General features: G+C 39.4%; 1 protein-coding gene across 1 annotated transcript in view; it reads left to right on the plus strand.

Moving 5' to 3' along the window:
* The window catches only part of LOC149139896 (uncharacterized), a 76,011-nt gene extending 64,017 nt beyond the window's left edge, over window positions 1–11,994 (plus strand). The window contains exons 5-6 of the mRNA XM_089449347.1: window positions 10,874–10,932; window positions 11,159–11,994. Coding sequence (XP_089305473.1) covers window positions 10,874–10,932; window positions 11,159–11,294 — 195 coding nt within the window. The 3' untranslated portion in view covers window positions 11,295–11,994. The remainder of the gene's footprint in view (window positions 1–10,873; window positions 10,933–11,158) is intronic.
* Window positions 11,995–12,360: the final 366 nt, after the last annotated feature.

Here is a 12,360-nt window from a genome sequence, read left to right on the forward strand (position 1 = left end):
TTCAGTAGCAAAGATAGTGACAAAATATGATTTTAGAATAGAGTTACCCTAATTTTTGACAAGATTCCAACAACTTCCTAACATGCATATAAGAGAACCTCCAGTGAGCATTTTGAGGTCCTCAAGAATAAAAAACAGTCCAATATCCACGGAGGGGTGAAAATCAACGGTAATGTACTATAATGGAAGATGTCGAGTTGGATTATGCACGATGATTAAACGAGGCAGACACCTTTTATATGATGAGTTGGGTACATTACTTCCTCTTAGGCTGATCTAGCCCCTAAAAGGATAAAACTTTCATGTTTTAAAGGAAGCCACTTGATTAGGATTAACTGGTTGGTTAAGGGGTCCTACATTTGGCTCACAGACTCCTGGTTGGCCATTTACCTTCTGAGCAGTGTAACAACCCATTAATAAAATTTTAGACCTTAAACTTTATAAATATATATCTATGTATTAAATTTTATAAAGTATGTGGTTAGACCTTATAATATGAATTTATAAATTATATTAATTAACTTTATATCATATATAATTTAAATGTTATGAAATATACTTTATATCATATATAATTTAAATGTTATGAAATTATATTACTTAACTTTATACCATATATAATTTAAAGGTTATAAAGTATACCACATAAAACCTTATAGCATTATAGTGAAAACATTATAAAAAGTATCAGTTATAAAAATGTTATAACATACACAAGAAATGTTATGATCGTAAATATCAACGACCCTAAAAAGAATCTATATATGTATACCAGTTCATTAATAAAGTGGGTGGAACCAGCTAAATATTTATTACTGAGCGCCAAGGACAGTAAGAAAGATCGGAGAGCCATCAATGCGTGGGAGGCGGTGGCTGCAAGTGGGAGGGCGGCCACCGCCAGGCCAGTGAATAAATAGCGGAGGCCTGAACCTGAAGTGGGGGGGAAAAACCAGAGAAGTATAGATTGAGCAGGAAACCAGGAGAAGGGACTTATCAGTAGAAGAGCTTTAAGTGATCTGAGTTCTGGGCACGGAGGGACAGAGAGCCTCTGTGGAGAGCTTTCTGGATTGAGCAACCAGGTTGCTCTGTCTGGTTGGGTGGTATTGGCCATCTCGAAATTGGGTCAAAACAGCCACGGCATCACCAGCAGCGGGATCGCCAGTTCAGTAGCAGAATCGGAAATCAGCTTGCAGTTCAGGTAGGTGCAGATTACAGTTTTAGGCATTATTGTTTTCAAATTTTATGAGTATTGTATGTTTGCTGTAATTCGAAACAAGGTCACTACACATGGTATCAAAGCTATGTTCAAACCCTGCCGACCTCATAGGGCCTTATAGTTTTCAAACCTTGGTAATTTTTCTGCTGTTCTATCAACTTTTGCAATGTGTCTGCAATTACTCTGTTGCAGAGGTTCGACAGAGCAAAATTTACAAAACCAAGTACCGACCCGTATGAACGCGGCATAAAAATTCCCTTAGTTGATACGGAATCGCCACATTTTGTGCATCGCTTCCATTCTCTGTTTAGGTAATCCCTGCGGTTTATCTGAAATTTAGCTGAATTAGGTCACTACAAGCAGTTAGGTTAGCACTTGGAAGTGTCATAATCTATTGTCAGTTTAGATTCCTTTCTATATTGCTAGTGTTTTCTGGTTTCCTGTGTTCTTAGTTTGCTTGGTCTGTGGCATGGTGCCCATTTCTTTGCATTCTACAATTTGGCAGGTTTTACATTAGAATCTTATTAGCTGTAATTACTTTGTTTGATGTATTGGATGATTGAATGCGGAATTCACTTAAAAAGACAGGAAATTTCATATATCTTGACAAGGGGAAAAATAGAGTATGTAGTTGCTAATAGACTATTTTCATTTATGAAAAGTAAATAGAACAATTATGCCTTAATAGTTCTTTCATGTTTTCAAGAAGGTGGAGGACTTTTCTGTTTATGAATCTTGCGTATGCATTTTTTGTTCAGAATTGTGGCCTTGCTCAGTGACTTGGTTCCTTTATATTTGTATCTGTTTTGTTCATTTTGAGCCTTTGTAGTTGATTTTATGTTCACTTGTATTTTTGGCAGTCACTAATGTAGGTCCTTTGATAAACCTTTTGAAGTTCCTCTCTCTCTAAGTTTCTATAAGAATATTTATTTTTTCAATGTTCATTTCAATCACTTTTTTGTGTTATAATGTGAGATACCATCCTGTATATTGTTGCCACCGTCTAGTCTTTTGAACTAATGTATGTTATACAGTACAACAATTTTATTGTTCTGCTGCTTATTTGAGATTATTGTTCAGATGAAAATTATCATATTAAAATTAATAGAGATACTGGTAATGCATGAAGTCACAAAACAAAACATGAGAACCAAAGTTACGAGCATATTTAACAGCTTGTAAGTGGGGACGACTAGCCAGGATGTTTTAAGCTGACAAAAAAGACTGATTCCCACTGTAAATACCTTACTAGGTAAATACCTTCAGAGGAATTTGCACAAAAGGACAATAAACAGCTTTGATTTACTACTACTTAGATACCTTTAGAAGAATTGCACAAAAGGATGGCAAATAAGAAACAAGGAAGACGGCATATATAATCTGATTAGGGTAATGGAGTAGATCAATAGCTGCATGTTATTGTCCTCTTAATTATGAATTAGCGGGTCCCAAAAAGGAAAGTATTTCCCCCCCATCTTAAGGCTTGCTTTGGGGGCCCCAAAGTAGGCGCATCTATCTCTATCTTTCTTTAGAACAAATTCAAAGATGAACTATAGGCGAAGCGCCTATCTATTTGATTCCCAGAAATCCCACTTTTGGCACATTATCTGATTTACTCACCAAGGAAATAAGTGTGTTAGAAATGGGAGTTCAGAGACAACCAGGTTAACACCAAATGGGCTGAAGCCTTAGCAAGGTCTGATAACAATGTCATATTCATGGCATTTGGGATCTTTATTGTATTCAGCAGAAGAAGACATTGCTTGAGTGCTACTAATTTCTCTAGAAATCCAAATTGATTACCATGTTCTACTATTTTGTGAGCCTCCACTTCAATTTGACCCTCAGTTGTCCAATATGAACCTTGGTCCTCCTCTCTTCACAATCGAGAGAATTCAGCCATCCACAGTCAAGATCATTGACATGTTTAGAGTTGAAGCAGTCCGGCGTACTGGCTCTGATAAGGATGAGAATGTACTTAGTAAGAAATTTGGTTTCCATTCTTGCTAGCTGGCTTTGAAGGTGCAAGGGCCTCTGCCTAAAGCATCAGTGATTAGGAACATAGCCTCTAAATGTAAAATACAGATCAAAAATTGAAAATAGCTCCAAGATCTGAGAATTTACAGACCACCACTCAGCCTGTAAGCTTAATTCATTTATTCCAATGAGATTGTGTTTCCAATCATGATCACACTGAATCAATGTTTCCTATTCAGAATCAACTTTTGCAGGCTTGAAAGATAAGCATCTGTTTTGGGGCCAGCATGACAGAACTAAATGACCTAAATCGTATCAAATTCATAGATACATTGGGACTCACCTGCCACCAATCTGTTTGAATCACCATAAAGGTGGGCTAAATTCTACAATTATTTAGTGGCTAATCAAATTAACTACATGATTGCAAATTACAAGGCTATTTGGATTTTCTGGGATCAGCCCTTCCCAAAGTATTTCACTTGGCTTTGTGTTCTTCTAGAAAAAGGATTCTTCTGATCAAATGTCTTGGGTTCTACCTGTTAGATTTTGTAACATCGGATGTGTTCTAGCCTTGAAATTTTGTGGAGAGGCTAGAATGTATGAGATCTCCAAAACCCAGAAATCGTTTTTGGAAATTCCGCCTAAAAATGACTTAATTAGATTATTAGTTAGTTTTTAAATATTTCCCAAGTCTAAACTTAGGGAATATGACTAATTAATCAGAATTAATTAAGTCAAGGTGTGAATGTTCTAGAAACTCACACTGATCGACTTCAAGTTAATCCTAGCCATCGATTAAGATCTAATCTTGGCAGTTGAAGCCTCAACAAAGGATTGTAAGAACTCGATGGTGCTTGGAGAAATCACTTAAGCAGTTCTGTTTCATGAGCAGATAGATTTACAGAGTAATAGCAATCAGTTGCTGGAGAGAGAGCCAGTGAGATCGAAGCAGTGATTGAGGGGCAAGGATAGTGAGCCGGAGGAAAGATTTTCCAGATCCAGGGAGGCAGCAACAAGTGAGTCGAATTATCCTAGAGGCAGCGCTGAGGGATTGCGCAGTGCTTCGATCAGGAAGATCGATTTGGTGAGGAGAAAAAATCATTCTCAGTTCCAGAGGCCGGGAAGGAGTTCCATAGGGCCGGAGAGACGATTTTCTTAGCTTCCAGAGGCAAAACGACTTCATCTAAGCCTAGTCCAGAGCAAGCCATCCAGCGAGCTACGTAGAGCAGCATAGAGGCTAATGCAGTGCTCTAGGAGGTTGAGTTTTGATAGGGAAAGTCCAGCGAAAGATTGTCTGTGGGAGAAGGGTAATTCCCTTCATTGTTTTACTCAGATTTTCTTGCTATTTGGATAACTAGCTGGGCATCCATAGATGATTGAGGGGCAGGGATAGTGAGCCGGAGGAAAGATTTTCCAGATCCGGGGAGGCAGCAGCAAGTGAGTCGAATTATCCCAGAGGCAGCGCTGAGGGATTGCGCAGTGCTTCGATCAGGAAGATCAATTTGGTGAGGAGAAAAAATCATTCTCAGTTCCAGAGGCCGGGAAGGAGTTCCATAGGGTCGGAGAGACGATTTTCTTAGCTTCCAGAGGCAAAACGACTTCATCTAAGCCTAGTCCAGAGCAAGCCATCCTGCCAGCTACGTAGAACAACATAGAGGCTAATGCAGTGCTCTAGGAGGTCGAGTTTTGATAGGGAAAGTCCAGCGAAAGATTGTCTGTGGGAGAAGGTAATTCCCTTCAGTGTTTTACTCAGATTTTCTTGCTGTTTGGATAGCTAGTTGGGCATCCATAGATGTATTCAAATTTCATTGCTGCATAATAAAAAAACCCTCACTGTTGCACGAGTTTTCCCAAGTTGGGTTTTTCCAGGGACTTTAAATTTATGTGCGCTAGCATTTATTCTTCCACAGTTTTATTTGTGTAGATTACAGTGTGAGTTATTTAGTATTTGCTGTAGGAAGCAGTAAATAAATTGTTTAATTTAATTAAAAATTAGGAGAATAATTTCCAGCCGGAGAGATCAGTAGCAAAGGAAGAGGGAGTTTCATTGTTCAGTGTGGGCAGCAGATCGAAACCCCAAAGGCAGCGTAGTCATATTGGCCAAGAGACCAAATTTCTTGAGGAGATTCGATTTTTTTGAGTGTGGAAAAAAAAATTGATCTCTCCAGATTGAGGGATTCCAGAGGTAGAGGGAGCAACCCATAAAGAGCAGATCTCTAGCTAGACGCAGTAGTTTTGCAGCAGTTTGCTAGAAGAGAGCTAGCCTCGGGTGGAAGAAGAGCACCCACTGAGGGAAAAATTTCCTCAAGGAACTTCTAGTCTCGAAAAGTTCGATTTCCCTTGCAGATCAACAGTTGTTGTGTGCATAGTTTCTCACTCCAGAAGGGAGTGCGAATAACTGAGCAGCAGCGGAGCAGAAGGGAAGAGGAGATTTTCGACATTTGTTGAGATGACCATTGCTGGGCTTCGAGGTCAGGACAAGTTGGATGGTGCTTCCAACTATGTCATCTGGAAGGCAAGGATGTCCTTCCTTCTGGATGAATATAGCCTGAAGACATACATAGATGCAGTGATAGCAGTACCCCACGATGCAAATCAGCTGAAGGAGTACAGAAAGGAGATGGTGCAGGCAAAGGGGTTGATCCTTGATGGTGTTTAAGATCACATTGTTTCACACATAGCTGGCAAAGAGACTGCCAGAGGGATGTGGGAGACTCTCACCACGCTGTACCAAGGCACTTCCGAGCAGCAAAAGATGTACTTAGAGGAGAAGCTGAGGCTCATCCGGATGCAAAAGGGGGAAGGTATAGACCCCTTCCTTACCAGGATTTAGGAGGTCCGAGATCAATTGTCAGCAGTTGGGGCAGTGCCTCAATCTATAGAGCTTATGTGATTGGCACCCAATAGTGTCTCTAAGGAGTGGCAAGTCTTTGTCCAAAGCATATTGGGCAGAGACAAGCTACCAGAGTGGGACAGGATGTGGGTTGACTTGCAGCAGGAGGAATTGAGGTGAGCTCTTCTAAAGAGCTCCTTCAATGGCAGTAGCAACAGATCGAAGCAGGCGAAGGAGGAGGAGAATGTGGCCCTCGCATCGAAGGGTCCCAGTCAGGGACAAGGGGAGCAGCGAAAGAAGAAGAAGGACCTGTCAAAGGTCAAGTGCTTAGTCACTACAATACCCAGTGTCCTCTCAGGAAGAAGGACAAGGAGAATAAGCAGGACCAGCAAGCATCATCAACAGAGATCGATAGGCTTTCCTTTAGGCTGGAGGAAGACTTCGCCATGTTTGCTGACATACCTCCAAGAGTGAGGTGGGGAGATTTGGTGTTGTAGCCCCAGAGTGCTACAGATGGGCAGGATCCTTGAGGAGTCCACCTCTTGGATCAATACTTGGCTAACGGGGCCCACAATATTCAGTAGCAGGATGGATCAGTGGCAGTAGATGCAGTGATATGCCAGAGTGACAATTGCAAAGACTAGTAGCAGTCAGATGCTAGGGAGCGCAGTGCAGTTGGCATAGTGTAGAGTCAGTAGCAGTGCAAATTCCTTCAGTGACAGTGCAGATACTAGCAGTAGCCAGAGACTCGGGTGACAAATGCATTATACTGATCACAGTTGATTTAGTATTTAGGATGCTTTTTAGTTGCAACAACAATAGATGGAGAGGGAGTTGCAGTGCAGATGCAGTGTTGGCAGCGGTTTAGCAGGGTCAATAGTAGCACAGATGCAGAGTATATTAGAGTTGCATAGTGGTTGGTGGGCAATAGCAACCATACATCAGCAGCGTGACAGGAGGTGATGCAGAGACAAGGTGCTGCCACAAGATATCCAGTGGAGCGCTAGAACACATTCCTCGCTGAGAGGGAGTGTTATTTTTTGTAGCATCAAATGTGTTCTAGCCTTGAAATTTTGTGGAGAGGCTAGAATGCATGAGATCTCCAAAACCCATAAATCGTTTCTAGAAATTCCGCCTAGAAATGACTTAATTAGATTATTAGTCAATTTTAAAATATTTCCTAAGTCTAAACTTAGGGAGTATGACTAATTAATCAGAATTAGAATTAATTAAGTCAAGGTGTGAATGTTCTAGAAACTCACACGGATCGACTTCAAGTTAATCCTAGCCATTGATTAAGATCTAATCTTGATCGTTCAAGTCTCAATAGAGGATTATAAGAAGAAGTCGATGGGGCTTGGAGAAATTTCCTCAGCAGTTCGATTTCCAGAGTAGCAACAATCAGTGGCCGGAGAGAGAGCTAGTGAGATTGAAGCAGTGATTGAGAGGCAAGGACAGTAAGTCGGAGGAAAGATTTTCCAGATCTGGGGAGGCAGCAGCGAGTTGAATTATCCCAGAGAGGCAGCGTTGAGGGACTGCGAGTGCTTCAGTCAGGCAGATCGATTTGGTGAGGAGAAAAATTCGTTATGAGTTCCAGAGGTGAAGAAGGAGTTCCAGAGGGTCGGAGCGACTATTTTCTTAGCTTCCAAAGGCAAAATGACTTCATTTGAGCCTAGTCCAGAGCAAGCCGTCCAGCCAGCTACAGAGAGCAGCGCAAAGCTAACGCAGTGCTTCAGGAGGTCGAGTTTTGATAGGGAAAGTCGAGCCTGAGATTGCTTGTGGGAGAAGGGTAATTCCCTTCAGTATTTTACTCAAATTTTCTTGTTGTTTGGATAGCCAGTTGGACATCCATAGATGTAATCAGATTTCACTGCTGCATAATAAATAAAACCCTCACTACTGCACTAGTTTTCCCAAGTTGTGTTTTTCCAGCGACTTTTGTCCAAAAATAACTGTGTAAATTTATGTGTGTGCTAGCATTTCTTCCAGTGTTTATTCTTCCGCAAATTTATTTGTGTAGGTTGCAGTGTGAGTTATTCAGTATTTGTTGTAGGAAGCAGTAAATAATTTGTTTAATTTAATTAACAATTAGGAGAATAATTTCCAGTTGTTGCAATAGGATTCGGGTTTCCGAATTTTCACACTACCTCCAATCAACAAACTTATGAATGTTGCTAGGATTGGCAAAGATTTCCTTGGGAAGTTAGAGCTTGGGCTTTATGTGATTTTCAAATCCCTTCTTACTTGCCTCATGCATCATGGAGTGTGCTATCTGTAATTGAACTTTCCTCTTAGCCCATCTCACAGTGAGTGCCTCTGCCTGGAAGGAAGCTGATTTTGTGACTATCTAAAATTCTAAATGATATACAATAGACTCACAGAGCCTTCACCCTAAATAGAAACAAACGCCTTACATATTAGAGAACCATGATTTGAGATTCTAACAGGAAATCCACCTCCTTTTATGTCCTCAACGCAATCAAAGTAACAACACCAAATTTGCTTGGGTCATTTCGACAGGAAATTCCCTAAGCACCATATCTATTTATGTCCTCAACTAGAGTGTTAAGGTCAAACCAATCTAAGTACCACCTCCTTTTATGTCCTCAACGCAATCAAAGTAACAACACCAAATTTTCTTGGGTCATTTTGACAGGAAATTCCCTAAGCATCATATCTATTTATGTCCTCAACTAGAGTGTTAAGGTCAAACCAATCTAACTAATGCCACTAAATTCTTCTGGTTCATTAGCACCTCCAAAAGCTTCTGAGCATATTGTTAATAAAAGTTCAACCTATAGCTTCCACTGCTTTAAATCTAGTAACCTCATTTCTAGTTCAATATTTGATCCTGACAATGAAGACAAGTTGAACAAAGAAAGTGTACAATGTCTAGGGGAAGGCATTGGCTAAGAGGTCGGTTGGTTGATTAGAAGAGAGATTGATTAAGGCTAAGTTGATTGAAGAAATCACTAGGGGAAGAATCAACTAGAGGAAAAATTGACAAGATATACTCAAATGAGCAGAGTCAGTAGAAGAGCACATTGATGACTAGAGCATTCAGCGTAGTAGTAGTAGATGCATGCTGATGGAGCATGTCGACTTATCCCTAGATGGTTAAAGTTGACATTTGATTAGCAGTTGTTGATGGTAGGATGGTCGACAGGCATTCGAACAACTAAGGGTTATGTTGGTCACCTAGAATCCCATTGACAGTTACCATGGAATAGTGGTTTCTTTGAGGATGTGTCACTGAACCTTGGAAGAAAGATCAAGTAGATGGGTGAAAACCTGATTTGAAGCAACACGTGAATGCCATGTGTCTGCCACATAAACAATAACCTCCAAACTGTTTATTTGGCATTTGGAGAGTTGGAACTTGGTGTTGGTTACCCGAGGAAGGTGAATTGTTGCTTAATTGACAGGCAGAGAAATTGAACTACTGTAATTGGTTCTTGGAGATGGTCCATAAGAAGGTGATTATATGTCAAAGATGGGTTGGCACAGAAAGATGTGACTATATATGAGTCGATCTTTATTGTTGTAAAAACAAAGAAAGGTTGGAAAAAGAAAGCATTGCTCAAAGAAGCCATGCAGAATAGTGCATTACTGTAGTAGTGATATGTCTGAGAAAGATTGAATCTCAATAGTTGCAGAGACACAAAAAGCGATTGGTTGATGAAGGTGAGCACACAGGAGTTGGAAGACTTTGGAGGCCAGACTCAATAACCTTGATATAGCTATATTTGATTGCTAGTATAATCTTTCAAAGTTAGAACTAGAAGTAGCAACTAGTCTTCTGAAGGGTTGGTTGTTATTTTTGTCTAAAGGTTGAGCTTGTGGAATTGGTGAAGGAACCAACAAAAGAAGCCATAAGCCAGGTTTGGTATTGGATAGTTGGCCACGGATGTTGATTGCGGGATCACAACTAAGAAGGGGATTTGTTGTGGAGAAGTGAGCCTCAAGGAAAGGTAAACTTCAACTTGGTTGTTAGAATTGCTAGAAACTATAAAGATCGCCTTGTGAGCAGAGAAAGTTGTAGTGAGAAGGATAGATTTACAAATAATAAGCATTTTATAGCCAAGCAAATTTTGAGAAGACTAGGAGTATCAGGGATTTGTAAGTACAGCCCTTTGAATGTAGAATCTCAAAATTCATGCACTGTTTTTCAACTGTGGTTCATGGTCATTGGGTGGCCACTACATCCACAGGTCATATTCCAGGCAGATCCACCTGAAGTGATCTACTTGCCGGCTTATCCGGTTAGGCCTAACCCCAAGGGCGTCGAGGAGATTTGATCCCATGACCTCCCAATTGGCAAGGTACTTAGCAATGGGAACTCAACCAATTGAGCTATCTCTTGGGGCCCAAAGGTCATGCACTGTTATATGTATAAACACTTATTAGTCGGAATAATGTAGACACAAGAATAGTTGGAGTGTCTTCTGCATGAGGATTCCCTTGGAAAACATTGTTGTATTGTGTATGAATGCTCTGTGTATGATTCTGTCTATTACTCTTTTTAAAGCTTAATGAAGAAAGAAATCTAGGCCAGAATAATCACACAAGCCATCTTGTTGGTTTTAATTGAAATCCGATTTGAATGCCATTGGGGGAGGTTTGACTCACCCACTGGATTATGGATCAATATTATTTTCATGTTTCTTTAATTGAATCACTGAAGCATGTTTATTAGAAAGTGGATCCTGTTTGAAATGTTGTCTTCCTATTTCTTTTTGAAATGTTGGTGTGAATGCTTATGCACTATGCAGAGACATGACGTTAAAACTATTGTTTTCTTTAATGTCATTTTATTTGGATCTTATAGCATTCTTCTTATGCAGGTGAAAAATGTTATTGAAAAGCCGCACAATGATCATTTGCCCTTGATTGAAGCAAGCAGGTGAACTCTCTTAGATTTTTCTTAACAGCTTCATTAAATTAAAAAATAGCAATATGTTATGCTTCATAAAAGTAATAGGTGGGCTATATATGCCATCCTCTGTTCTATCAGGTTGTGCTTAGTGGGTGATAGACTTTTTGATTTACATTTTTCTTTTATTTCCAGAAGTTATATCATCGGCTTCTAGCTGCAAGCTTGTAACTTACATGACTAGTTCTTTTAACAGGTTGTGTAACATGGATATTCTCTCACATGTTCAGCAAGTAATATGCTTTGCTTTCCATGACAGTAGGCTTCTCCTTGAGACATGTCAAGAAGCTAAGAATCTGCGTAAAATTGTGACATTGTTCTATCTGGATTGAGATGAGTTGATCTCTATGATATCCCATTTGACAGCTCTCTTAGCTTTTTTTTGGATGCATTTTTATTTGCTCGTCTTTCTATATATGGTGGTAAGATGAGCTACCATGGAATAATTAAGGTTTGGAAGGTTCTCTATAACCTCCATGTTTGTCCATTTCCTTTGGTAACTTCAGTTCAAGAATAGGGTTCAAGCAATTATGCTTGACTTACGGGTTATATGTTGTCATATTACACTACATTTTGGAAAAATATTGCACATAAGTTTTTGATTCGTGATAAACAGTATCCACAGCAAGGCAGCAGAATTTTATAACCATTGCATTTCAAGCGCAAAGGAATAAGGTGATCTTTCTCGTGCTGATTCATGCAGTGAAGGAAATTTCTTTTCAAAGGCATGCATGTTGCCTTACCTTGTTGGTTAATGGTGTTAATTTATATTCTAAATAATACCAGTAATCATACTGGATCTTTGGAGCATTTTATCACTATATCAAAGCTAATGTGTAATAATAGGATACAATCATTTGGATGAGCAGAAAATGAACAGAAAGCATCAGGGGAGCTCTGATTGCTTAGGAGAACGAGCTATTATTCTTTGCACCGAAGCCCTGTTATATTCATTGACCTTAAAGTCCTATCTCTGCTTATATGTTCTTTTGGAATTGTTTTTACAACATAAATACCTTGATCTCTATTACTCATGTGAATCATATCATACACAACATATTATCATCTACAAAGTAGATATCCAAAACAAAAGTAGATGTATAAAACATAGATTCGTTAATTTCCTTTACGCAGTGTCCTAATTGAACTTGCACTCTTAAAATAATTTTTGCACCCCAGCTATTTTATTGTATGGGGTGCAAGTTAATTAAAGATATGAGAATCTTCATGTTAGGTTGGAAATATTTGGTCGTCAAGCCTTGCTAGTGAAGGTTAGTATTTCTTATTCCTGGTTTTCGATTTGGTTTGAGTTCAGAACTCTTAATAGGTAATAAATTATTGGTTTCTTGTATTACCAATTTACAATCTTATTGACTGCATTGTGGTAAATTTTTAGTT

This window comes from Pinus tabuliformis, chromosome X, assembly GCF_031772625.1.
Source record: "Pinus tabuliformis cultivar Carrire ecotype Pingquan chromosome X, CPIR1, whole genome shotgun sequence".
Classification (NCBI taxonomy): domain Eukaryota; kingdom Viridiplantae; phylum Streptophyta; class Pinopsida; order Pinales; family Pinaceae; genus Pinus; species Pinus tabuliformis.